We start from the raw sequence: 26,979 nt of genomic DNA, 5'->3' as shown, positions 1-26,979 counted from the left end.
CACTTTTTTTCTAATTTTTTTTTTTTTTTTTTTTTTTTGCCAAGCATCTTTCCATGTCCCCAAGCAAAATATTTCTCTCTAAAATTCATTTGTGTAACCTTTTGCTAAAGTGACATCCACACACATTAGATAGGTAGGGATACAAATGTAAATAGCACTTTTTCAAAAGGATCTTTAATCTAAACCTCCCATGAAAGGATTCTAATGGCTTTACGAATTCACCAGCAGCATTTTTTATCAACCCACAGAACCCAAATTTTCTAGGATCTGCTGGTTAGTGTAGTTAGAGTTGGTTCTAAATCTTGCCCTGCCACTGTGTAGGTAACCAATCATTAATAGTCATTTGACTTCTCTGACTCAACTTTCTTGCCTATAAATTAGGAATACTAATAGTTTTATATACTAAGGAGTTGTTCTGAATAGGAGGTAATTTATGTAAGATTCTTAGAACCTTTGCTTGTATCGAATAAATAGTAGCATTGTCATCAGATCGAATGGACCCTTAAATCTGTACACAGTATTTATTTCCTGTAATCTTACAAACCAAATCATTATTCTCTAATCAGGAACAATCATATCTTATGATATCACATTTGCTGATTGATAGTCCATCCTCTTTCATCTGCTGAATTTGAAGTTTTTGTTTAATCCATCCATGAATGAGATACCTTTTACCTGATTAACAATCTTCATTCCTTTAATCTGGCATTCTTATAACATATAACATTGGATTCCTATTACATTGAATTCAACATTTTGTTATCTTTTCCTTGCTAGTTTGTAGCCCTTATTTTATAATGGCCCTTTTTCAGTGTCTCTAGGCCTACTCTACTTCCAGGAAAAAAATAAAATAATGTATAGCTTCTCTTGCTCATGACCTCTTAAATACTGTAAGACAAGCTTTATGTGTAGTCATAGAATTAAAGGATGTTTCCAGTTTCCAAATCATACCAAATGAAGATGACATTGGTAGTTGGCTTTAGGCCAGTCATCCAGATCCTAAGCAAGATCCTAAAAATAGTTACATGCTTTGGCCTCCCCTTCCTGAGCCCCTTTTCACTTTTGACATCTCTTCACCACTCCCCTATAACTACAAAATGTATTTTTTATGATATCCTGTCGTTTAGTGTTTCCAAAGGCCCTATTTCTGTGTCTTATGTGCCAGAACAATCTTTTAGTTTTTCCTTAAATTTCTCTTCTGCTTCTTATCTCAAGTAGTATCTAATGCTTTTCCAAAGAAGGCCTTCACAGAAAGATGTAAAACACTCTTTGAGACTTGGATTTTAAAAGGGAAATTGTTAACTCAAGCAAATCTCTGCTTTGTTGATTTGTGAGATTCCTTGCCAATTCCCTTTAACTTTCTTAGTAACTATAATCATGGTCCATCACTTTGGAACTTCACTTCCGAAAGGTTGATATACATTAGAATAGTTAACATATAAATCTCAAAAGGAAGAAGGATTTATGTCAGTCATGGTGGTAATAACAGAACAACATTAATAGCAGCTATGCTTGTCAAGTACTCTCTTTGTGCCAGGATCTCTGCTAAGCACTTTATGTAAATTATTAGTCTTTGTGTCAACCTGTTAAATAAGTATCACATTTGAAAAATGGAAATATAAGAAATTGGGAAATTGGGGTGCCTGGGTGGCTTAGTTGGTTAAGCGTCCGACTTTCGCTTAGGTCATGATCTCACGGTTCGTGGGTTCGAGCCCCGCGTCGGGCTCTGTGCTGACTGCCAGCTCAGAGCCTGGAGCCTGTTTCAGGCTGTGACTCCCTCTCTCTCTGACCCTCCCCTGCTCACGCTGTCTCTCTCTCTGTCTCCTAGAAATAAATAAACATTTAAAAACAGAAAAGAAAGAAATTGGGAAATTGTTGAAATTAGGAAAAATAATTTTTTAATTAAAAGAACAGTTTGAGATGGATAAAATGATCCCAAGACTGGATTTTTGAGCACTGAATTTGTGTCCCCTAGATTTATGTTGATTTTGAATTAGGTCACTCAAGATACTTCTTCATTTTTAAAATAGGGATATCTAGGTGCACCTGGGTAGCTCAGTCGGTTAAGTGTCTGACATCGGCTCAGGTCATGATCTCACCATTCCTGGGTTTGAGCCCACATCAGGCTCTGTGCTGACAGCTCAGAGCCTGGAGCCTGCTTTGGATTCTGTCTCCTCTTTCTCTGTCTCCCTGTCTCCTCTCTCCCTCTCCTTCCCTCCCTCCCTCTCCCTCACTCTCTCTCTCCCCCTCTCTCTCCCCCTCCCCCTCTCCCTTTGTGTGCTCCCTGTGTGTGCTCTCTTTCTGTCTAAAATAAATAAATAAACATTAACAAAACTTTAAACAAGGATATCTAGGGACGCCTTGGTGGCTCAGTCAGTTGAACATCCAGGTTTTGATTTCAGCTCAGGTCATGATCCCAGGAGCATGGGATCAGGACCCACTTCAGGCTCTGCTCTAAGTTTGGAGCCTGCTTAAGGTATTCTCTCTCTCTCTCTCTCTCTCTCTCTCTCCCTCTCTCCGTCTCCCTCTCTCTCTCTCCCCTCCCCCTTTCTAGGCACATACACTCTCGCAAATAAAAACAAACAAAAACCAGGGATACCTAGCTCACATATTTACTGTAAGAATATGTAATAATGTCTCATAAACTGTAAGAATATGTAATATTTACTGTAAGAATATGTAATATCTCATAAACTGCAAAGTATAATCTAGAGGTATTAAATAAATTTAGGGAAGATTTCATAAAATTTTTAAAAAGAGAAAAAAACTTAGAATGTATCAACTCTAAAAAAGCCCTTCTGCCTAAATGTCCATCAACTGACGAATGGATCAAAAAGATGTGGTTTATCTATACAGTGAAATACTATGTGGCAATGGGAAAGAATGAAATCTGGCCATTTTGTAGCGACGTGGATAGAACTCAAGGGTGTTATGCTGAGCGAAATAAGTCAGGCAGAGAAAGACAGATACCATATGTTTTCACTTATAAGTGGATCAGGAGAAACTTAACAATGGGGGAGGAGAAGGGGAAAAAAATAATTGGGGAGAGGGAGAGAATCAAACCATGAGAGACTCTTGAATACTGAACAAACTGAGGGCTAATGAGGATGGAGTCAAGGGGCAAGGGGGTGATGGGCATGGAGGAGGGCACTTGTTGGGATGAACACTGGGCGTTATATGGAAACGAACTTGACAATGAACTATGAAAGAAAAAAAAATAAAAATGTCCTTTCTTTTTATGATTAACTTTTACTAGTAATTAGATGAAAGTCTGTTATGTTCCTTCTTGAAAGGGGTCTATGAAACCAAAGCAGTTTGTTGTTAATTGATGTAGTAGATGATTTTAATTTGCTTGAAATTTCATATGCTTTTCATAGTAATGGTTAGATGCCCTTTGGACTTCTGAAGAGTAATTTTGCTTTTGGTTATTTTCTTGAGGTAGGGTAATATAGCTTATTGGGACTATTGTGTGCTATTAGGCTTCTGACAGTGCACAGTACTGCATATACCATTAGAAAATTATGATGTTTAATTATATTCTTTCGTAACAGACTACTAATTTCATCAAGCTTGTTTAACAACATTTTTCTTAAATATTATTCATCTAATAAGCTGCAAAATAGTAATAATCATTATTATGAATAACTTACTGTGTGCCAGGCACTGAGCTGGGCATTTTATATGCAGTATTTTTCTTTCTCTACTAATTAGTAAAATTACTTCTCAAGGAAGGCAATAAAAAGATTTTTTTTTAATTGTAATATTCTTAAGAAACCTGATTTAGAAAGTTTTGTTTTGCATATCTTCTTCTGGAAGGTGTTATTACTATTTCTCAAACAGAACACTTAATACTCAGGTACCTAGGTGGCTCAGTCATTTGAGTATCTGAATCTTGATTTCAGGTCAGGTCATGATGCCAGGGTGCTGGAATCGAGCCCTGCACCAGGCTCCATGCTGGGTATGGAGCCTGCTTGGGATTCAGTCTCTCTCTCTCTCTCTCTCTCCCCCCCCACCCACCCTTCTCTCCCCTGCTTGTACTCTCTCTCTTTCTAAAATAAATTTTTAAAAATAGTTGTTTAAAAAAATTACTTTTCACTCTACCACAGTTGTCAATTTTGCTTGTGATATTAGAATATCCTAAGAATAGTGATTTTTTCCTATTTATACATTTTCAAGGATTTTGGTGTTTTTTCCTTTAATTTTGTCTCTTTCTATTTTAATCTGGTTCTTCTATTTTTTCCAAATATAGTGCTTCTGTTGGTAGTCCTGATACTGTAATTTTTAAATCGTTCTATTTTATTTGAACCACTTTTTTATCTTGTTTTGGTGAAAGTGCTTTTTATTCTGTAGATTTAAAAATCCTACATGATTTTATTTGTTAGCTTTTTATAATTTTTAAAATTATTTTTCTATATCCTAGGGCTATTTATTTTTACCTTGTTATGACCTTGAATTGTAACTCTCTAATCAATACCTATTTTTTATTGATTTTTTTCCAGGAAGTTATGACCATTTTAAATGACCAGTATTTTTGCTCTTCTTCCTTTAATCAATTTGCTGATGTAAAAAAATACTCTGTCAAGCTTTTATATAAAGTTAAATTGTACAAAGAGCTCCCTGTAGGAGATAGTGCTAGGCATCTTACTGAATTGCCCTCCAATTGTTACTCTTAATATACTGTATAAGTAAGAGGAGCCATCTGCATTTACTTTTAGTTCTTTTGCAGACATGAATAAACATCTTGAAATGCTGATTTAGACAATACTTTAAATATGCTATGATGCACTTCAGTGTATGACTGACTCTTGCTTAGTTAAATGTTTTGCAGCATTATAACATAGTTGGATTCAGCTCATCTTTTAAAGCGGTTGTCAGAAAAATATGGGCCAGCATGGTAGAATGTATTAGCTCAATACATTGTCTCCATTTTATTATGAAGCTGCTGAGGAAGCTGTGATATACAGCACTGTCATTACAGATCTATTGTTAGGACGGTTCCACAGTCTTCTTTGCACTGCCATTAATTTATAGCAGTAAACAATATGTAGCCTTCCAACTGCAGCAAAGCAGAATCTTTTAATGAGGTGGATGTTATTACCACAATAAATCAGTGCTTTCGCGTAATGTATAATTCAATGTGTGTATTCCCACTGTAACTTCTCTGAGTAAGCTGATAGTGTATCATTGTCATTGCACCAGCTCTACTGGTCTTTTTTTTTTTTTTTTTAACCTTCTTTTATTTGGGGACTTCTTTTTTATATGCTTACAAATAAATGTGGTATGTCTTGATAGCTGTCCTGTAGGAGGCTTCAGAAACCAACTGTAACAATAACAGCCAGAATCAATACTGTGGGTTCTACCTATATAGATCTCTGCATGATGCCATTTTTTTCTCAGATGCTGGTGAAATCAATCCTAATTGGTTTTAGCATTATATTCAAGAAACGTGATTCTATAACTATTGATTTTGGAGGTATACTCATTTGGAGAGTAATAAAAATAGGAGCAGATAAAGTGAATACTTAATATGCTGCAGAACTATACAAAAGGAGCATTGATTCTATTTTTAATTCACATAATTTGTCTTCCAATGATTTTATTTCTTCTTTCCTTTTGCATGTCTCAGTCTTTAGGGAGAAGAACTAAAATACATTTAAAGGCATTCCAAATTGGTTCTGTAACAAAGGTTTCTTGGAGTCACTTCCATTCTTAACTGGCATAAATTTAGTAAATCAGATTTACAGAATTCTTCTGTACAGAAACTAATGCTTTAAAAGATGGCATTTAAATTAGTATACCATGATACTGATTTAAAACAGTAATCATTGAAAGATTTTTAAAGATCTGCTTGTAAAGTAAAAAAATGGCTTACAATATGGATTCAAACCAAGCCATAGAAAGAGGACAGTGCTAAAGATAGTTTTAAAAAATAGTTAACAGTTAAGACAGCAAAAATGATGAATTTAAAAAGTTGCTTTAAATCACATGTTAACATGAAAAGCAATTTAAAAACTAGTTTAACTTTGCTTCATTTTTAACAGAATTATTTCTGAAAACATCTCTTTTTAAGCCCATTTTTAAAATTATTTCAGTTTAACATATAACCCCCATAAGTAATAAGATGTTTAAGATATTTTCTTTCTCCTATTAATGAAAAATGACTAACTCCTAGGTTTTCATTAAGTAATCTTACATATAGCTTTTTTTTTCAGTGAAATGGTAGTTATATTTTAAATAAAGAATAGAGATTTTCTAGAGATGAGAATGTTTTATGAGAATGAATTATTACTTAAAGCAGTTGATTTTAACATTCTTTGAGCCCTCAGACCCCCTTTGAGAATCTTAATACTCTGTATGCCTTCCTTAAGAAAATGTACATGTGCATAATCACACAAAATTTTGCCTACTTTTTAATGGAGTTCATGTATTCCCTAAGTAAAAACAGCTACAGCAACAATAATGATACCCAGCTAACATTTATCAAGCTCTTATCTTATGCTAAGTGATGTTCCAGGGGTTTTGTAGGCTGTTATTTCATTCAAACTTTACCCCACTTCTGGAAGATAATTTTAAAAGTAATAGCAAGCACTGAATGTTGTCAGACATGGTTTGTAGGACTTTACATGTAATTACTTATTTTCCAAAACAACCTTCTGACTGAGTACTATTACTATTCCTGTGAGGCCACGTTCTTCAACACTTTGTTATACTGCTTTTTTGCCCTCTGCTATAATGTATTATTTTTTGGTACAAGCTCATATTCTGTCTTCTATTCTTTGTATAGTTTGTACATATAATATATATAATACATACACACATATATACATATATATGTATGTATATATAATATTCAGGCAGATATTTTTATCCTCTAAATTCTGCTTTTACTTATACTAGTATAAATTTCTAGATTTACATTAATCCTTTCTTTCAGTCTCTTCCTTGTACTCCTCTTTCCCTTCCAGTTTTGTTTCATCTTCTTCTCAGAAGCTATTGTAAATTAATCCTCTAACATCAGGATTGTGTTTCTGGTTGTTGCTTCTAATTAACTTAATAGGATTTTATAGGTGCTTTCCAAAGTATTATATAGCTGATATTCACTTCATGTAATTTCTTTATGAAAATGCTTGTTTCGTATGGGCTGCTTAAAAACCTATGTTCAACAGAAATTAGACTCGTTGAGAAATGACCAGTTTCTTCTACTTTTATGTGTGTGTTAAACCTGTAGTGGAAAGAATTGTTTTCAATCCACTCTCTGAATATAACACTATGTTTTTGCTTCAATAGTGTATATATGTCATTTAAATTCATTTTCACACTTTCTAATAGAATAACATTTGAAGGAAGAAATAAAAGATGATTACATTTCTGCATTCTTATTTTGCTTTTTCCTTCTCCTTTGGCAGCCAGTAGGAGCTTTGAATCCAAAAAGAGCAGCATTCTTTGCAGAGCGTTATGAATCATGGGAAGATGATCAGGTTCCCAAGTTCCACTATGGTACTCATTACTCAACTGCAAGTTTTGTTCTTGCATGGCTGCTAAGAATAGTAAGTTCAGTTTGAATAATAAACCATGAATACATAAATTCAATGTTGTGAAGAATATGCAGTAGTTAAAAGTCATCAGCATCTTTTTTGAATGCTAATTTTTTTCAGTTATCAGGTTCCTAATTATAAGTATCTGTTTATCCCATTTGGTATATATCTGATAATATTTTAAAATAGAATAGCCTTAAAAATGTTTCACCTGGAATTATGTGAATTTTTTTTCTTAAATTTGCCTTTTCAATTGGTTGATATCTCCTCAGACTCTAAGTTGTAAAATAGGTTATTTTCAAATAGAGTCTATTAAAATAAGTAAGTAAGATTTTAAGATAGACATATATTCATATATTTTAGAAATTTCAATTGCTCCAAATGGAATAAGGTGTGTTTATAGATTATACCAAGGCTGCTGTGTATTGATAATATATTGGTTAAACAAGAAATGTTTCTGTAAAATTGAAAGGTGATTCATCTACTAGAAAGTAATTTCTTTGGGAAAGCATTAGCAGCACATCATTAATTAAAGCTTGTTAGAAGGGTAAGGCAGACATAAATCCTAGAAGTAATTTATAGTGCTTAGCTAATTTCAAGCAATTATCTACTAATATGTGTTTAAGTGTTCTTTAACTAAGAGGAGGCTTTTAAATCTTCTAAACATTTTTCTTTCTTAATCATAAATTAAATATTGAGCCATAACAATAGGAAAATTACATATTAGGTTATTTCCCCATACTATGAAGAAAATGCAGTCTAACTTATGTCTGAATTTTATTAATAAATTGTCATTGGAAAAGAAGAAAATCTGAAAAGTGTTGAAAATGCCAAATTTTGGAAACATTTCTTTTGTTTCGTTCAGAAGCAGAAATAATTTAAGTACATTCATGTAAAATTTAGATGTACAGTTCCCATTCCATACTAGTTTGTATATAGCTGGTTAATGTCTATTAGTCATTAAAGTATCTAAATATAATAATTTATAAAAACCACATTTTTATGCATGAGGAAACATGGATTTTTTTTAATTCCTTATTTTTTAGGAACCTTTCACAACTTATTTCCTAAATTTGCAAGGAGGGAAATTTGATCATGCAGATCGAACTTTTTCATCAATTTCCAGAGCTTGGCGAAACTGTCAGCGTGATACATCTGATATTAAGGTACAGAAATGTTTCTTTTTTTTTCCCCCAGAAATGTTTGGTTTTATAGTTATTATTGTCAATATGTTCCTTGTTGAATGAATGTTTACAATTTCTCTCCTAGCAGTATAGCACTGTTTACTGAAGAGAAGCCTCAAAGGCTGAAGCTTTAATTAAATGGCCAAGAACCAATGTATAGAATTTCTCTGTCTGTTTCTCTCTTTTTTCTTTGTCTGTCACTACCTGCTGTATGTCTCCCTGTCTCTTTTTCTTTAACTGTAGAATGGTGGTTTTTCCAATTCCTTTAAATAGTTTTTGAAAGGAAAAATATAGTAGTATGGATGTAAGGTAACATGCTTAATGGCATTCCAAATTAATCCAAATTAATTTTATTCAATGAATAAAATTAATACAGTCAATAAAATCCTATGAGAAGAGTCTCAGACTTTTAATTTAATTGATTTTATTTCATTTCATTTTGTTTTAGATCTCCCATGTCTCTTAAGGTAATCATGTTTTACCTGCTACTGGTTCTAAATTCATACCTGCCTCTCTTTGGTAAAGACTGCGTTATTCGTGAGGAGAAAGAGTTCTTCTCCTGTCTATATGTTCACTATTGTAAAAAATAAAAAACTTTGCACAGTAGCTAGCATAATTCTTACTAGATCTTTGTTTTTACCCTCAGAAATTGCAGTATTTTATTTTCATAACCTAATGTCTCTTCCTGCTGGGTCAGATGCTATTGAATATACTGAGATATGCCTATGGATGTGAAACTCCTTATAGCCACATAAATAAATATGATTTGTGTATAAATAGTTATACTGTATTGAAGAAAATGTTAGGCACCATATAAGAAATATCGGAGCTTAAAAGAGAAAAGTTACATTACTAATATTATGTTACTATAGAGTACTTTAAAAATATTAATATGTTGGGCGCCTGGGTGGCTCAGTCGGTTGCGTGTCCAACTTCAGCTCAGGTCATGATCTCACAGCTTGTGGGTTCGAGCCCTGCGTCGGGCTCTGTGCTGACAGCCAGCTCAGAGCCTGGAGCTTGTTTCAGATTCTGTGTCTCCCTCTCTCTCTGACCCTCCCCTGCTCATGCTATCTCTCTCTCTCTCTCTCAGAAATAAATAAAACATTTTTAAAAATATTATTATGATAATTATCTTTTAGATACTTTATAGACTGTAAAATCTATTCACGCACTTTATCTTACAATAGAGTATGACATTTCTTATATCAGAGGTATTTTATTGAAGATTACATTACATAAAGAAATAATCTTTTATTTGAAAACATCGATAGGATTTTTTGATATTGCAAATAATATACTCTTGAAATTATATATCATATTATTTAAGAACTGTCAGTAAAGGAGCTCCTGGCTGACTCAGTTGGTAGAGCAAGTGACTCTTGATCTGAGGGCTGTACGATTATGCTCCTCATTGAGCCTAAAGCTTACTTTAAAAAAAGAAAAAGAATCATCAGTAGATAATTTTGAAATGAGTAATTAGATAACAGTAAATGAGAATAGCTAATCAATTTAATAATTATTTTTGAATTCTACTTCTGATCTCAAAGCTATTGAATTACTCATTTAACTCTTTTGAGAAGTAAGGGATATGGACTCATGTAAATAGTGATAAACTTAACTTTCTGTCAAATTGAAGACATGATTTTTTTAAAAAAATGTTAATTCCTTCATTGGTGAAGCATCTCATGACCAGGTTATAACCTTGTACTTAAGTTTGGTACTTGAAATTTAAAAATATAAGCACAAATTTGAATTTTTTCTTTGTCCATAATAAAGTTAGTGTATACATCTTCAGCTTTCTACCTCTAAGTACTGGACATTCCTGCTTAATGCTTTGTTGGACAGCAGGTGCATCTGATAGATCCTTGTAGTTTTGTCATCTCTTTTTCCCAAATCTCAGCCTTTTTCTGTCCAGATTATTCAGTGAGCACAATTCTACTTCCATTTATCCAAACACTTGCCTTAAAATACCTTACCTGTACAAAAGTTAAAACTCACCAAAACTAACTGTAACTTAAAAACCAACAAACAAAATTTAAAACCCACATGAAATTCTTTACCATTCTCCTTCCTAAGTTTTCTTATTCCTTCATAGATAATTAAGAAACAAATTCATTTCAGATTTTTTTTTTATGCCCAGAAGGCTTTAATAAAACAGCCCTAACTACTAGACAAATAGTAGAATTTCAGTTCTTGTTATTTTGCTATTTTATTTCTGGCTTTCTAGCAGTGTTCTATAAAGCATTTATATGAAGAAATAGAGTACAAAGTGAAGAGAAAAGTTAATTATTTTTTAATTGCAAGTGTCAATTTGATTTGGCTTGGTTAAAATATAGTTTTATTCATAACTCTGACTTCATTTATGTTCAGAGGCACACATATTTTATTCAGGACTGTTTGCTAAAACCTACTTGTTCTCCTAATATGCATATTCTCTTTTTTTTTTAAACTACAAAATATCTGTAGGGTTGATAGGACATTGATAAATTACCCCATTTTTTGTATCGATAATGAACTAATCTGGTCCCTACAACTTTTCAAACATTTTGAAAAGTATGTAATAACATATAACATTGGAATATGGAATATGCAGTCATATTAATTATAGTCTGATCTTTATATTGTTGGGTTGAATTTCAGAAAATACTAAGGAAAATGTTAAAGAGTAAAGAGAATAGTGAAACATGAGACTGGGTATTGAGAATCACTTTATTGAGTGTATTCTAAAGTATACGTTGCTTGATGAATATGATATCCATTTTCTAAAATGTTTTCGTGACATTTTACCAAAATTAAGTGTTGTGGGCTGCCTTGCTGGCTCAGTCTATAGAGCATGCAACTCTTGATCTCGAGGTTATAAGTTCAAACCCTGTGTTAGATATAGAGATTACTTAAAAATAAAATCTTCAAAATAAAACACGCACACAAAAATGAAGTGTTGTGAGGTAGATAGAAGATTTAGTATTTTTTTTTTTCAGGGAAAAATAACAACATGATAACATTTCTAGTACTTAACTCTTTCTGTGGTCTAGGGGAACTGTTGCCTTAATATTTTAGAAACCCTCTTCCTTGCATTCTGCTAATACTGAGAGAATAGCTTACTAAAAAAATAAGGGTTATTCCTATGAAACAAAAATAAAAATATGAATTCTTTTATTTCAGAGAAGAAAAAGACCTTATTAAATTTTATTAAGACAGCCTTTGATTTTTTTTTTTAATTTTTGAGACAGAGAGAGACAGAGAACAAGCTGGGGAGGGGCAGAGAGAGAGGGAGACACAGAATCTGAAACAGGCTCCAGGGTCTGAGCTGTCAGCACAGAGCCCGATGCAGGGCTCGAACCCATGGACTGCGAGATCATGACCTGAGCTGAAGTCAGACGCTTAACAGAATGAGCTACCCAGGCGCCCCAGCATTTGAATTTTTAGCATGATTTACCATTTTAAAGTTCTGGGGATCATTTGTACTTTTGTGTTATTATTGGTAGTTTCAGTTCAGATATGGTCCTTAATGATGTTTTTCATTCTTCATGGATAAACTTTGAAGTGCTGGTCAATTCTTTAAGTAGGCTTACTACTCTTCAATAGATATATAATGCCAGCCACAGTTGCCAGACACATGTATAATTTTGAATTTTCTTGTAGCCACATTTTATCTTTTTATTTTATTTTTTTTATTTTTTTAAACGTTTATTTATTATTGAGAGACAGAGCATGAACATGGGAGGGGCAGAGAGAGAGGGAGACATAGAATCCGAAGCAGGCTCCAGGCTCTGAGCTGTCACCAAAGAGCCTGACATGGGGCTCGAACTCACAAACCGCGAGATCATGACCTGAGCCAAAGTCGGATACCTAACCAACTGAGCCACCCAGGGGCCCCTGTAGTCACATTTTGAAACGTGAACAAAACCCTGTAAAATTGATTTTAGTAATATGTTTAACCTGACATATCCAAAATATTGTTCTTTAAACATGTAATCAATATTAAATTATTAAATTAATGGCTACTGTATCAAGCCATGTATGCTTAGGACAATGTTCCTGATGTTGTACTTCACCTACTTATTGATAGGTAGTACCAATAATAGATAAATTCTTGAGGGTTGAAATTGGGTTGGAGAATCATCACTGTAATAAATAATATTTGAAAATCCCCCCAAGTTTTAAAAACTCAAATTTAGAAACTGAAGTACAGAATAGATTACTGAACCATTATGACCAAATTTTGTGAAGCAAATCATAAACTCATAAAGCTTGAATGAATTCCACTAGGCAATGACATCTAAATATTACACAGATATCCAAGCTTTTTTAGGTAGTTTGTGTCACTGAGATTTCCCTCTGGCTTTGAGGCAACATACTTATTTCAGGTACCCTTATTATCAATTTTTTCATCTTTTTAAATAAAATTTAATGTTTATTTATTTTTGAGAGTGAGCATGTAAGCAGGGGAGGGCAGAAAGAGAGGGAGACACAGAATCCGAAGCAGGATTCAAGCTCTGTCTGAGCTGTCAGCACAGAGCCTAATGTGGGGCCCAAACTCACTGACTACAAGATCATGGCCTGAGCCAAAGTCAGACACTCAACTGAGTGAGCCACCTACGTGCCCCCCAATTCATTTAATCTAGTGATTAAGTACAATCTGACTTGCTCATTTTAAACTCTTTTCCTTCTCTTCTATAGAAATTATTAATAATTAGGATTGAAGAGNGGCAGTAGTAAATGGATCTCCAGTGAAGATTATTGGAGAACTATACTTCTCCAGAGGCCTAGAATTTAGGTTAATAATACAGTACTAAAATAACCAATAGTAAAATTTTATAAAATTGGAGTAAAAGATTTGATGGAATCCTGAGGTAATATTTAATTTTAATTTTTTTTATTTTGATTATATTTATATTCTATCAAGCCCTAGTTGTGATACAGCAGCAAATAAGACATAACCATTGCCTTCACTCCTTAGAGGAGGTACTGACAATAAAACAGTCCCTTCAGTTCAGTGCAATTAAGGCTATGTGGGCTCATAGCATCTGAAAGGAAGAGAAGGGAGAGGAAAGAGGAAATGGAAGGCCTATCATAAAGGGCTGCATAAGCTTTGGTAAGGAGGTTGAAATATCCTGGGGCAGTAAGGAGACCTTGGAAGTGTTGAGGCAGAGCTGTGACATGAACAAATTTTTGTGGTTTAAAGAGATCACTGTGGTTGGCGTTTAAATATGTATTATGCAATGAGCAAGAGTGAAAGCAATCTGTAAACTGTTAAAGTAATTAGAGGGGAGGCAGTGGAGGTTTGAATGCAGTAGTGACAATGGTAGTAGAGAAATGTAGATGAATTTATTATGTATTTAGAAAGTAAAAACTGTTGAGATTTGGTGATTGGTCTTGTAAGATGAAGGACAGAGAGAAAGATTAAATTTGACTTGGACATGTGTGTAGAGAACACGAAGGAGCAGGTTTAGTGAGGAAATAAGTATCTAGCTCCTTGCCTTCAGTGAAAACCTCCTATGACAGCTGAACTAAAATCCTCAAAAATGCTCCTAAGTCAGCATTTATTGATTATTTACCGTATGTAATATATACTAGACAGCACTTGGAGTAAAAGGGTAAGACAAACAGTTCTTTATTTCACATAACTTCAGATGAGAATGACAGGTGTACATAAAACTACTTTTAATACAAGTCAGACATTGATAAGTGGTGTAATAAGATATATACAAAATGAAATTAATTCTGACCGGGGCAGTGAAGGGGATGACTTCATAGAGTGAGTCTGGAGTTACATAGAGGATGCTAGAGGGTCGTAACTAACCTCCCAGTTTTATGTCTCTAGCCTATACATTTCTCCTGATAGCTCCTCAGCATCTCCCTTAGACTATATTAAAATGTACGTCAAAATTAACATGCTCAAAACCAAAGTCCTCATCTTTACTCCTTTAAACCTGCCCTGCCCACAGTCTTTGCCATCTGAGTAACTGGTTTCCCAGTTGAGAGTAAAAGCTGAAGTCCTTACAGTGCAAGACTATGCCACCCACCTACCGCTCCCCTCCAAAATCCTATTAGCTCTTGATCTCTTTTTGTCCTGTTTGCCCCTTGCTCACGCTATTCTAAGCAGGACCTCCAGGGTATTCTTCACATATTCCAGTGTCTTCTCAACTCAGAGCCTTTGTTTTTATTTTTCCTTTTTCTTTAAGAATTCCTTCAAATAGATGCCCTTAACGATTCACTCCACCCTTTTCAAGTCTTTGCTCAAATGTTACCTTTTTTGAAATGTTTATTTATTTTGAGAGAGAGAGAAAGAGACCACGTGTGAGCAGGGAAGAGGTAGAGAAAGAGGGAGAGAGAGAATCCCAAGCAAGGTCTGTCCTGTCAGTGCAGAGCCTGATGCAGGGCTCCATCCCACAAACCGTGAGATCATGACCTGAGCTGAAATCAAGTCAGATGCTTAACAGACAGACTGAGCCACCCAGGCACCTCTCAGATGTTATCTTCTTAGTAAGATGTCACCTTCTCTGTCCTTTCCATTTAAAATTGCATCCTTCACACCAAGCTCTTTTACTCACTTCCAACTTCATTTTTCTTCATATGACTCATCATCTGACATACATATATTTATTTATTACATATTATTTTGCTGGAACATTAGCTCCATGACAGCATGAATTGAACTGTTTTGTTCATTGGCTTTTTCCTAGAGCTTAAAACACTAAGAGGATGAATTCAAGGGATGGGTTAAAAGTAATTCTCCAGGATTTGGCATTTGGTTGACTGTAAGGATAGAAAGACATAAACTTGTTTCTTTATTTTGTTCATTTATTCACTTGAAATATTGTTGACTTAGAATAGTATTAATTTCAGGTGTACAGCATAATGCTTCAACATTTATATAATTACAGAGTGATCACCATGATAAGTCAAGCTACCATTTGTCATCATACAAAATTATATTAGTAACTATATTCCCTATGCTGTATAGTACTTCTGTATGACTTATTTATTTTATAACTGGAAACTTGTTCCTTTTTTTAAAGATATTATTTTTAAGTAATCTCAATACCCATCATGGAACTTGAACCCACATTCCTGAGATCAAAAGTCTCATGCTCTACTGACTGAGCCAGCCAGGTGCCCTGGAAGTTTTTTCCTTTTAATCGCTTTCACCTATTTCACCCAACTTCCCACTACCCTCCCCTCTGGCAACCACTAGATTGTTCTCTGTGTCTATGAGCCTATTTCCATTTTTTTACCTTTGTTCATTTGTTTGTAGATTTCACATATAAATGAGACAATATGGTATTTGTCTTTCTCCATCTGAATTATTTTACTTAGCATGATACCATCTAGATCCGTCCATGTTGTAACAAATGGTAAGATTTCATTCCTTTTTATGGTCGAGCAACAGTCTTTCCAACTACCTAACTATGTACATACACACACACACAACACACACACATCCATGTTTTCTTTACTCATTCATCTGTTAGTGGATCCTTAGGTTGCTTCTGTATCATGTCTCTTGTAAATATGCTGCAGGAAACATAGGGCTGCATATATCTTTTTGAATTAGTGTTTTTGTTTACCCAGAAGTGGATTTGCTGAATTGTGTTGTTGTTCTATTTTTAATCTTTTGAGGAACCCCCATACTGTTTTTCATAGTGGCTGTACCATTTTACATTCTATCAACAATGCAATGAGGGTTACCTTTTCTCCACGTCCTTGCCAACACTTGTTATTTCTTACTTTTTGATTTTACCCATTCTACTGTGTGGTCCACTGTGTGGTGTGTGGTCATACTTCATTGTAGTTTAGATTTGCATTTCGCTGATGATAGGTTGTGTTCAGCATCTTTTTGTGTGTCTCTTAACCATATGCCTGAAGAGGATTCTTTAGGTTGGGTGTCTTCATAAATGATGCTATGAATTACAGTGAAGCAGGCTTATAGAGCAAATGTCTAAATTCAAGTTTTGACACAATAATATATTTTCTTAATAATGAGGATAATATCACCTACTAGTTGAAACTTCATGCCTAAGTTTCAGAAATGTTTCATAGGCATGTAGGGTAAAAAAGAATAATGGGTGATACTTATCATGAAGTCCAGAAGAGTTGTGTGTTCCTTTTTCTCCACTTCCTCACAGCTTCCATTATCTCTTGAGCCCATTCAGATCCAGCTTTCTTCTGTACTACTTACTGAAATCAGTCTTGCTACAGCCATTGATGAACAGCTTCTGTGCTGTGAAATTCAGATATTCTGTTCTCATTGTACTTGATCTATCACCATTATTAACAAAATTAATTGATCCTCATTTTGGGGGCAGGGAGAGGAGTAACCTTTTCTTGACCTGGTGTCTGGAATAGTGAGCCACCTTTTCCTGACTATCTTCTTACCATTTTTTTCAGTCCTTTTTACTGGGTTATCTTGTTTTCATACCCTAAATTATTGGAGTACCTTAGGGTTCAAGATTTAGATCTCTTCTGTATCAGCACATTTTCCCTAAGTGATCACACCTTATCTCATGGCTCTCCCCTGAATTCTAGATTTATATATCTAGCTCCTTTTGAACCAGGTATATATTCATAGGTATTTTAAACTGAACATGTCCTGGGGTGCCTGGGTGGCTCAGTTGGTTAAGCGTCCGACTTCAGTTCAAGTCATGATCTCACAGCTTGTGGGTTCAGTTCCTGCATAGTGCTCTGTGCTGACAGCTCAGAGCCTGGAGCCTGCTTCAGATTCTGTGTCTCCCTCTTTCTCTGCCCTTCCCCTGCTCATGCCCATGCACTCTCTCTTTCTCTCTTAAAAATAAATAAACATTAAAAAATAAATAAATAAATAAACTAAACATGTCCAATATCAAACTGTTTATTCTCCTTTTATCCTCCTCCCCACCTAAAGAAAATATCCTGCCTTTCCCTCAGCTTTTGGCAGCACCGTTTACCAGTTTGCTCAGGCCTTTAGAAGCTTAGAATCTTTGATTCGCCCCTTTCACTCACAGCCTATTTCCCATTTTTTCAAACTCCAAAATAGACTCAGAATCTAACCAGTTATCACTGCATCCATCACTAGGGCCCTAGCCTACGTGGCCATAATTTCTTACTTCACCTGTTCCCCATGTATTTCTCTATACAGCAGTAAGAATAATCCTTTGATATTATAAATCAGATCATATTCTTGTGTTAAGTTCTCTCCAGTGACTGCTCATCTAGCTTAGAACCAAATTCAGGGTCTTAGTGTGGCCACTGAGGTCCTCTCTGGTTATCTTATTGCCTCTCTGACTGTTCTCTCTTACTGTACTGTACCCTCACTTGCCTTTGTTGTTCCTTTTCAGAAATGCTGAGTCCACTCCTGCATATAATGTTCTCTCTGCCTGAAACACTTTCTCTGAGATTATACTTGACTCATTTTGTTACTTTATTCAGGTTTCTGTAAAAATGTTACCTCCTCCAGAGTGAGCTCTTCTGAACACCCTTTCTGAAATAACACCACATCATCTCTCATTATTCTGTGTCCTCTTATCTTGTTTTATTTTTTTACATAGTACTTGCCACTATTTAATGTGATACATACAGACTAGTTTGTTTATGTCTCCATCACTAGAGCTTTATGAAGGCAGGGACTTTTTGTATTGTACACATTGTGACCTCAGCCTTTTGAACAATGCCTTGTATTTAGTTAGAAATCAGTAAGGGGCACCTGGGTGGCTCAGTCGGTTGAGTGTCCGACTTCGGCTCAGGTCACAATCTCACGGTTTGTGGGTCCAAGCCCAGCATCAGGCTCTGTGCTGACAGCCTGCTTCAGATTCTGTGTATGTCTCTCTCTCTTTGCCCCTCCCCTACTCGTGCTCTGTCTCTCTCTTTTTCAAAATAAACATTAAAAAAATGTTTTAAAAAATGCAAAAGAAATCAGTAAATACTGATTGATTGATTGAATGAATGAATGAATGAATGAATGAATGAATGAATTTACTGTAAAATGTCATCTAAAAACGAATTGATGAAAGAGACTGCCAGAAACTAAGAGGTGGAGAACGAGGAGAGTATATGGCCATCCTGGCTAGAAGGAGACAGCAAAACCTAGGTAGATTTGCACTTCACATAGAATGGGGTTACTAACACTTCATATTTTAGGAAGGCTTTTCTGTCCACAAGAGAACTGAGAGCTGAATGTCATTTGCTTGGTCATTTACTGACCAAGAGGTGGGAACGGTTCAGTTTTCTACATTTTAACAATTAAGACAGATTGAGTTGTTACTGTTATAGCTTTCAAAAGAAGTCTATATGAACATCCTGTCACTGCTCATATCTTTGACATTGAATTTAAAAGCCTATATTATAATTTATTATATATTATTAGTAATGAATGTAAAATTTGTATTAACTTAAAAATGAGTATGGTTAATACTGCATATTCTGTACTTAAGTAGAGAGAATGCAATTAAATTCTAAGAGATTAAAAATAATGTTTTCAACCCCGCAGGCTAAATAATATTTGTAAATAAATGACTATCAGTAATATTACATGAATGAGTTTTAGCTTTAAGAATTAGCCCTTAAAAGTTTTAAGTGTACACATTTGTTAAATAATAGAGACGATAAAAATGGAGATGATAATAGAATAGTTTTACGTGTGTCTTGTGAGATTTGTAAAACATGAGACCTTTGACTTATCCTCTACTGCCTCCGAAGTCCCAGGAGTCTGTAATCTGAAGATAAGTTAGGTTCCTTTTTTCTCCTATCAGCATGCCTTCTGCCATAATACATTCCACGGATGCTGATGGCATCGGTGTTAGAGCCATTTATAAGAAAGTGCTTAACTATAGCTAAAGAACATAATGGCTGCACATGCATTTCTTGATGCATTTGTTTTTTTAAATAAACTTGATTGTTTAGTAAGTTTTATTTTCTTAGTTAAAATATTTTCATTATTTATTACTGTTTTCAGATATATTTTTAAATCAGAATTTTTTGAAAGCTAGAAGAAAGTAAAATTGAAATCTTACCTTTTTAATACATCCTTTGCACATTTCTGCTGTATGTCCTCCCTCCCTCCTCTACTGCCTGCCTTCTTTCTATCTTTTTCTTCTATATTTTCCCATCAGTCTCTCTCTTTCACACTCACATCCACATTAGAGTTAACTAAAGTTATCTCACCTCTCTCTTAAGAATGTAAAACATTCATATGTTAATGGAACTGTCTATTCATTCTTGTTTTTATATACAACTTACGCACAACTTCCAGATTTGTTCATTTAACCATATCTCTGTAACCCTTCTTCATGTGTCAATAGGTTAAATGATGTTCCTATGCACTAATTTTTTTAGCATTGACTAACTTTGCACTTTTTTGTCTACAATGATCTATTATTTGGGTTTTTGATAAAAATTACTTGAAACACTGAATATTTTTCTTATGCTACTTCTGTACTAAACAGAAAAAGACGTCTTTTAAGGCACTTAGAAAATTCTTCCTGAATTATAAAAATGTACACACATCAGCTGTGATTTGCTTTTTGACTTGTGATCTTATTTTTGTTCAATTAAAAATATGTTTATAAATTAATATGTTCCTAGACACTGATATTCACTGTTCTCTCCCATACTCATAGCTCTATGAATATATTTAAGTATTTTACAACTTGTTCCAGAAAAGATTTACAGAGGGCATTTTATTTATGGCAGTTACACCTTGCCTGTTGTTTGCATTATTAATGTCTATTATCTCTTCTCAGATTACGATTTCCTTGAAGATAGGGCCTAGAATAGCAAACAGCTCAGTTAAGATGTCCAGTCCAAATATAGAAGTGCAAAACGTGTTGAAAGCAGAAGAGAACTATAAAATATTCAGGGTCTTCATAACGTGAGGCATGTTAGGCTATATTATGATTGCTAATAAAAAATAACTTTTTGTTTTAAAACTTATAGTGGGAATTATTAAGTCTCAAATATTTTTGTGGACATTTTATTTTTAAAAGTAAACTTTTTAAAAATGCTCTTAGAATTATATTAAGTGCTTTTATGAATGGGCATAATTCAGTGAATGACCTGTTTGCTTTGAAAATCAGTCAAGTCTCTAATTTTGGGATTTTATCACAGGTCATGTTAATAACAATAATAGTAATAGTAATAATAATATCTTATGTGTATGTAGAATTTTGTATTATTGGCCTGACAACAACCCTGTGTTTTAAAAATGACAATTCACATGAGTAAGCGTCAGGTCAGAAGAAAAATTAATTTAAGGGCATGTGACCATTAAGTTGAATAGACAAGACTCAAATGCAGTCATTTTTCTCTACTGTATTAGATTGCTATAGATTATCTATTATTTATTGGTTTGTAATCCATTATTTTTCTTTATTTAAGTGCTTTTGAAATGACAGTTTTATAATATCTAAAACCACATGATATTTATTGGATTTGTCTAGAAGGATTATAGATTATTTTTCCTTCTCCAGCTTTTAAAAATTGTTATTACATTTTTTTATTAAAGGAAAAAATGACATTTTATCTACCAAATAAGGAGAAACTAAATTTAAACATTAATTTGAAAACTTTCCAATATACAGTCCATTTAAAATGACTAATAGATACCGTTCAACTCTAATCAATTTTTTAAAAAGGTTTTCCTCATTTGTGGGCTAAGAAAATAAATATTTGAATCTTAAAATGTCTCAGAACATGTTCACTTTTTTTCCATAACATGTTGTTCACTAACTCTTTTATTCACTAATAAAGCTTATATGGATTTTTTTTTGCTTCATAAAAATATCATCTTCCCAATGATGAAAAGCAAAAATTTTGCCTTCAACATTGTTTTTACTGTCAGTGTCCTCAAAGCAGTATACATGTTACCTTGCTATTATTCTTATATTTGAGTTGTCAGGATCTTATAGTTCAGTAAGAATAGAATAAAAATTTAACTTTAGCTCCAAAGTAGCATCTTCTGGTTTGTTTTTAGTTTTGATTTTCTTGGTTTTTTGGGTTAATAGATTAGTATTTTCTAGGTTACCCAGGTATAATTGAAGTGATGGTTTTAGTTGAATGGATAGAATTGACGTCTATTAGAGAATCTTACAACCTCCCTGCAAGAGGCCATATCAGTGGGGATCATATCCTAATAAAGAAAACTAAAGCATATGTGTGGTCACAACCAATCCTTGTCATTATGCCATGAAAGCCTTAGGATTTGTGATCAAAGCAATGGGCTTATCCTGAACTGTGGTATAACCTCTGGTTGACCCTTTCAAGTTTTTATTTTAGGAGATGATACAGTATATTTTGACCATGTTACCTGCCTCTGTGACCCATCTGCCTAATTAAAAGAAAGAGATTAAAGTTATTGACAGCAAGTCAGATGAAAATGTGAATTATAAATATCTCTGTCTTCTGTCGGTATTTTTGCTTCTCATTTTCCGCTGGTGTTAGAAAGAATTTTTGAGCATATGTTTTTTATCCAGAGCTGAATGTTCTGTTCTGATGAATATAAAACATACTTCACTTTGTAAATGTACATTAGAAGTACTAAACATAATCTTTCACTCTGTTACTAAATATCATCTGTCAAAGGAGATAATTTTGAACTTAATATTTGGTATTGAAGTATGGTTCTTAGGAAGATTCTTTTAGGATTAAGATGGAATTCTGTAATGTACACTTGAAGGTCACTGTATCCATAGTAAAATTTAGGCATTATATATACTTTTATGTCAAATGTTGTTTGTATCTCAGTTGAGGTAAGTACATTTGTTTTATAGTAAGAGGGTATTCAACTTCCATCAACTGATTTATTTATGTAGATTTTCCTATAATCAGGTTGTATTATGTTTTAAGTGTATGTGTTCCCTTCTTTACTCAACTTAATTGTGCTTACTTGATGATATCCTGGATATTACATGTAGATTCTTTGTAATCTTTCTCTTAACTGTTAACATCTTAGAAACATTTATCTCATTTTAAATTCATGTTAAGTTTTTAAATTTCCTAATGGAAAGTTTTTTTTTCTTATGAAGAAAAAGCAGAACTTCATAGCATGGCATTCAGGGCTTTCCACAGTTTGACCCTGCCTACATCTCCAACTTGATCTCCCACCACACGTATACCGTCCTCTCTAAACCAATGAAATTGTTCTTCATTGATCATTGGAAACAACTGATAGGCACATTTCAATCTCTGTATCCCCTTTCTCAGGACTATTCTCATCTTCCTTCTCTGGTTATTTATTTTTTATTTTAAATACCATTTTCAATCATTCATTCCACAGAGTTTTACTGAATGCCTAATATGGGTTACACACTGTGCCTAGGCTGTGGAGGTTTAATGCTGAACAAAATAAGTAAAGTCTTCAATCTCATAGAGCCTTCAATATGAAGGGAAATACAAGCAGACAATTACAGTACAGTTTGATGAGTGTTGTATTAGGGAAATACAATATATTACGCTCTTTTCCCTAAAGGTTTCTCTGTTCACCCCAACATTTATGCATCTTTTTCTTTTTTGAATTTCTGGAATGCTCTTTGTTCCTACAACCAATTTCCTCCCAATAAATGTGTCCTTTCACTCTTATTTAGCAATTTAGACAATCATGTTTCCATATCCCAGATTTTAACACAGTTTTCTGCAAAGAACAAAAACTGAATAAATACTTCTTTGTGATAATGTGTTATGTTACCCTTCATAAGCCTACCTAATAAAATAATTAAATAAGAAGAACTTCCTTAAAATTTTATTCTTTATTTTTTTTAATTTTTCAAATACTTTAACATATATTTTCTTATTCAAATATAATTAATATCCAGTGTTATATTAGTTTCAGATGTACAATATAATGATTCAACAGTTCTATACATTATAAAGTTTTATTCTTTTAATGAAAGTAGCATTTACATTATATTTCTGCCCATACTGCATTCTTCCTACCATTCTGCCTCCTTAGAAATAATTATCACTGAGAAAAAAAAAAAAGAAAGAATTATCATTGAATATATTGATGTCTTTTTATGATTGAAGCATATATAATTCATAATTACCAACTCCTCAAGTGTATAAGAAATGTCCTAATTCAAATTCAAATCTTCTTCATGTTAGGTTAGTAGGAAATTCATTCACAGTCTTTAGAGAGTAGAGCAGGGACCTCTTATTCCAGGCTTATGTGATACCTAGAAAATTGGCCCTCACATCTTCTCTCTATCTTGTTCATTGGTCATATCCTCATTGTCTAAGACACATCGTCTTTTGGAAGCAGGTGGCACTGTTTGGGTTAGGAAATAGTTGCTGATTACAAAGGCCCTGGCGCCAAGGGACCAGCTTTCTTAAGTGCACCATTGTGAGACTACCGTGTTAGGCAGTTGGGCAGATTGTATGCTGGCACTTGACCGAAGGAAGGAATAGAAGCTGAAATCCAGCTGGTAGTACACTTACCAAACTAAGTACCCTTTGGCTACATTAGTGTAGAAGGGTTGCCTTTTTCTAATACATACGTAGGTACTGTATGAGCAGGCAATGACCTTGATCACCACTTGCTATCCCCTGGGTTTTAGCTTAACCTCTTCATCCCCACCTCTTGCCCTCAGGATGAAAGAAAGCCAATTATATATAGATTTTAAGAAATATGTTTCCCTAATCTTGAGGACAACACCTCTCTTCTTTAGCTTCTATCTTTAAGAATACTAATTTTTGATACTGCTTCTCCTGTCTCCTGGACACCTTACATAATTGGCTCTGTTTGCTTAGACTTTCACAAAAGACAGAAAAAAAAATGTTCTCAAGAGGCTTATGCTATAGACCCTGCAAATGTTCTGGAACTATCTGACTACTCTTGAAATAGGAGAGGTTTGGGGTGAGAGGTAAAAAATAGAGATTTAATTTGTATCTCGCTAAAAGGTGAAATATTAAGCTTCACTTTTAAATTTTTTAATTTTGAAATATTTTTATAATGTCCACTGTACAGAATTTACAGGATATCTATCCTTAGAAGGCAATCACAGATAAAATCTAGGTAATTGAATGGAAATTGATAACTTTATTACTTTCCTCCCAGTAAGATAGAAATTATAGATCTGAAAGTTTAACATAGTGCACTAAAGACTTAAAAAGTATAAAATTGCTTTGGTTATGTCTTTAATTAAAAATTTATTTTGAGGGGGGGGCGCCTGGGTGGCTCAGTCGGTTAAGTGTCCAACTTCGGCTCAGGTCATGATCTCATGGTTCATGGGTTCGAGCCCTGCGTCGGGCTCTGTGCTGACAGCTAGTTCAGAGCCTGGAGCCTGTTTCAGATTCTGTGACTCCCTCTCTCTTTCTGCCCCTCCCTCGCTCATGCTCTGTCTCTGTCTCTCTCAAAAAATAAATAAATGTTAAAAAAATTTATTTTGAGGGACACCTGGGTGGCTCAGTCCATTAAGTGCCTGACTCTTGATTTCAGCAGAAGTCGTGATCTCATGGTTTGTGAGTTTGAGCACGGGGTTGGACTCCTCACAGACAGTACGGAGCCTACTTTAGATTCATTCTGTCTGCCTCTCTATTTCTCTCTCTCTCTCTCCCACTCCCACACGCACTCACTCCCATGTGCTTTTCTTTCTCTCCCCCCTTCCAGATAGACAAAACTTAAGAAATTATTTCATTTTTGTTTTATGTGTATTTTTGCTCCATTAATTAAGTGAATTTATATGTAGGATAAGCTGTTAACATTAAAGCAACAAAACAATTTAAATTGATAATAAATTTGTGTGTTTAAATGTAGTGATCTAGGAACAAACTGTATTTCTGTTCTTGAATTTAGAACTTGTAAAAGAACCAGAAAGAACATTTCTATTTTGAGCAAGTATGTTTTTGTCAATTTGTTCAGCAACCTGAATAAAACAACACATGTAGAAAATGAGAAAAATATACAAAATCTTAAGAATTTAAGTGCTATATGTAGGATGATTTGAAGACTTTCTTTGTATGAAAATTGTTATAAAATATCACACCCTTGTTTCATTTCTGCTTTCTAGTGTGGTCTTGAAAAAGAGTAGATTTTTTTAATGTATTTTTACTATACAGTGTATATTTTTCATTTATAATAGAAATGATTGATTTCCCAAATTTTAAAACTTGGGAGAAACCTACTGTCTGAAACTCATCCATTATCATTGTTTTTGATATAGGAAAATTATCATCCAGGAGCATAGTCAGTATAGCAGACAAAAGAAAGGCAACATCTTCTAATCAGGAGAATCTTGGTGTAAGGATGGGGAGGGCAGATATTATTGAAATTAAAAAGAATTTATAAATAATTAAGCCATAATATGCTTTTGATTTTGAATACACAGATGTGATCCTCCCTCTTATTGTAGAACGAGACTTGGGAGAAGTAACGTTCTTCTTATTAGCACAAGTAATTTGGAGTGGAAATAAGACATTTTGGTAAAATTTCTCAAAGTTGCAGTTTATTGATGCACAATTCTGCAAATTAATAATAGTTATAAAGTGAATTATCTTTGTATTTGGGTAAATGATAATTGTAGCATACTATAAAATTCTTGTTTGATCAATTTTATCACATAATAAATACTATATATATAGTATATATATATATATATTTTTTTTTTCAGGAGAGCCACTTTCTTATGAAAGAATGCAAAGTCTTTTTTACTTTTAAGAATTACTTAGAATATATATTAAAAACTTGTATTTAAAATGTTTAGTATTGGGGCGCTTAGGTGCCTCAGTCAGTTGAGTGTCCAACTCTTGATTTTGACTCAGGTCATGATCCCAGGGTCCTGAGATCAAGCCCTGCATCAGATTCTGTGCTGAACATGGATCCTGCTTGAGATTCTCTCTCTCCTCTCTGCCCCTCTCCCCTGTTCACACACTCTCTCTCTCTCTCTCTGTTTAATTTATTTAATTTATGTTTAAATGCATAATATATACAATATTATGTATACTGTTTAAGTAGAACTCATGCTTATTTGATAATTAAGGACATAGCCTTTAGAGTTTGACAAATCTTGATCTAAGCTCCAAATCTAGATAAACCAGCTGTTTACTTAACTTCTTTGAGCCTTAGTTCATTTTTAAAATGAAGGTGATACCTTGTAAAGTTCTTAAGATTAAATGTGATAAGATTTATTAAGAGTTTATTTTAAGGTCTGCTGGGTGCCTCAGTTGGTTAAGTGTCCAACTCTTTTTTTTTTTTTTTTAGTGTGGATTTTATTTATTATTATTATTTTTTTTTACAAATAGTTTATTGTCAAATTAGTTTCCACATAACACTCAGTGCTCATCCCCACAAGTGT

The 26,979-nt window shown here is 33.9% G+C and overlaps 1 protein-coding gene across 6 annotated transcripts in view; it reads left to right on the top strand.

Annotated features, from left to right (window-relative positions):
• Positions 1 to 26,979, top strand: part of LRBA (LPS responsive beige-like anchor protein) — a 720,310-nt gene that overhangs the window by 548,995 nt on the left and 144,336 nt on the right. For all 6 annotated transcript variants that reach the window (XM_077770789.1, XM_077770783.1, XM_077770775.1 and 3 more), the window contains 2 exons: positions 7,407 to 7,547; positions 8,582 to 8,701. In XM_077770789.1, coding sequence (XP_077626915.1) covers positions 7,407 to 7,547; positions 8,582 to 8,701 — 261 coding nt within the window. The remainder of the gene's footprint in view (positions 1 to 7,406; positions 7,548 to 8,581; positions 8,702 to 26,979) is intronic.

Source organism: Crocuta crocuta, unplaced genomic scaffold (genome assembly GCF_008692635.1).
Source record: "Crocuta crocuta isolate KB4526 unplaced genomic scaffold, BGI_CrCroc_1.0 scaffold345, whole genome shotgun sequence".
Taxonomy (NCBI): domain Eukaryota; kingdom Metazoa; phylum Chordata; class Mammalia; order Carnivora; family Hyaenidae; genus Crocuta; species Crocuta crocuta.
Note: the sequence above shows the minus strand (reverse complement) of the source record. Positions and strands in the feature narration are given on the sequence as shown.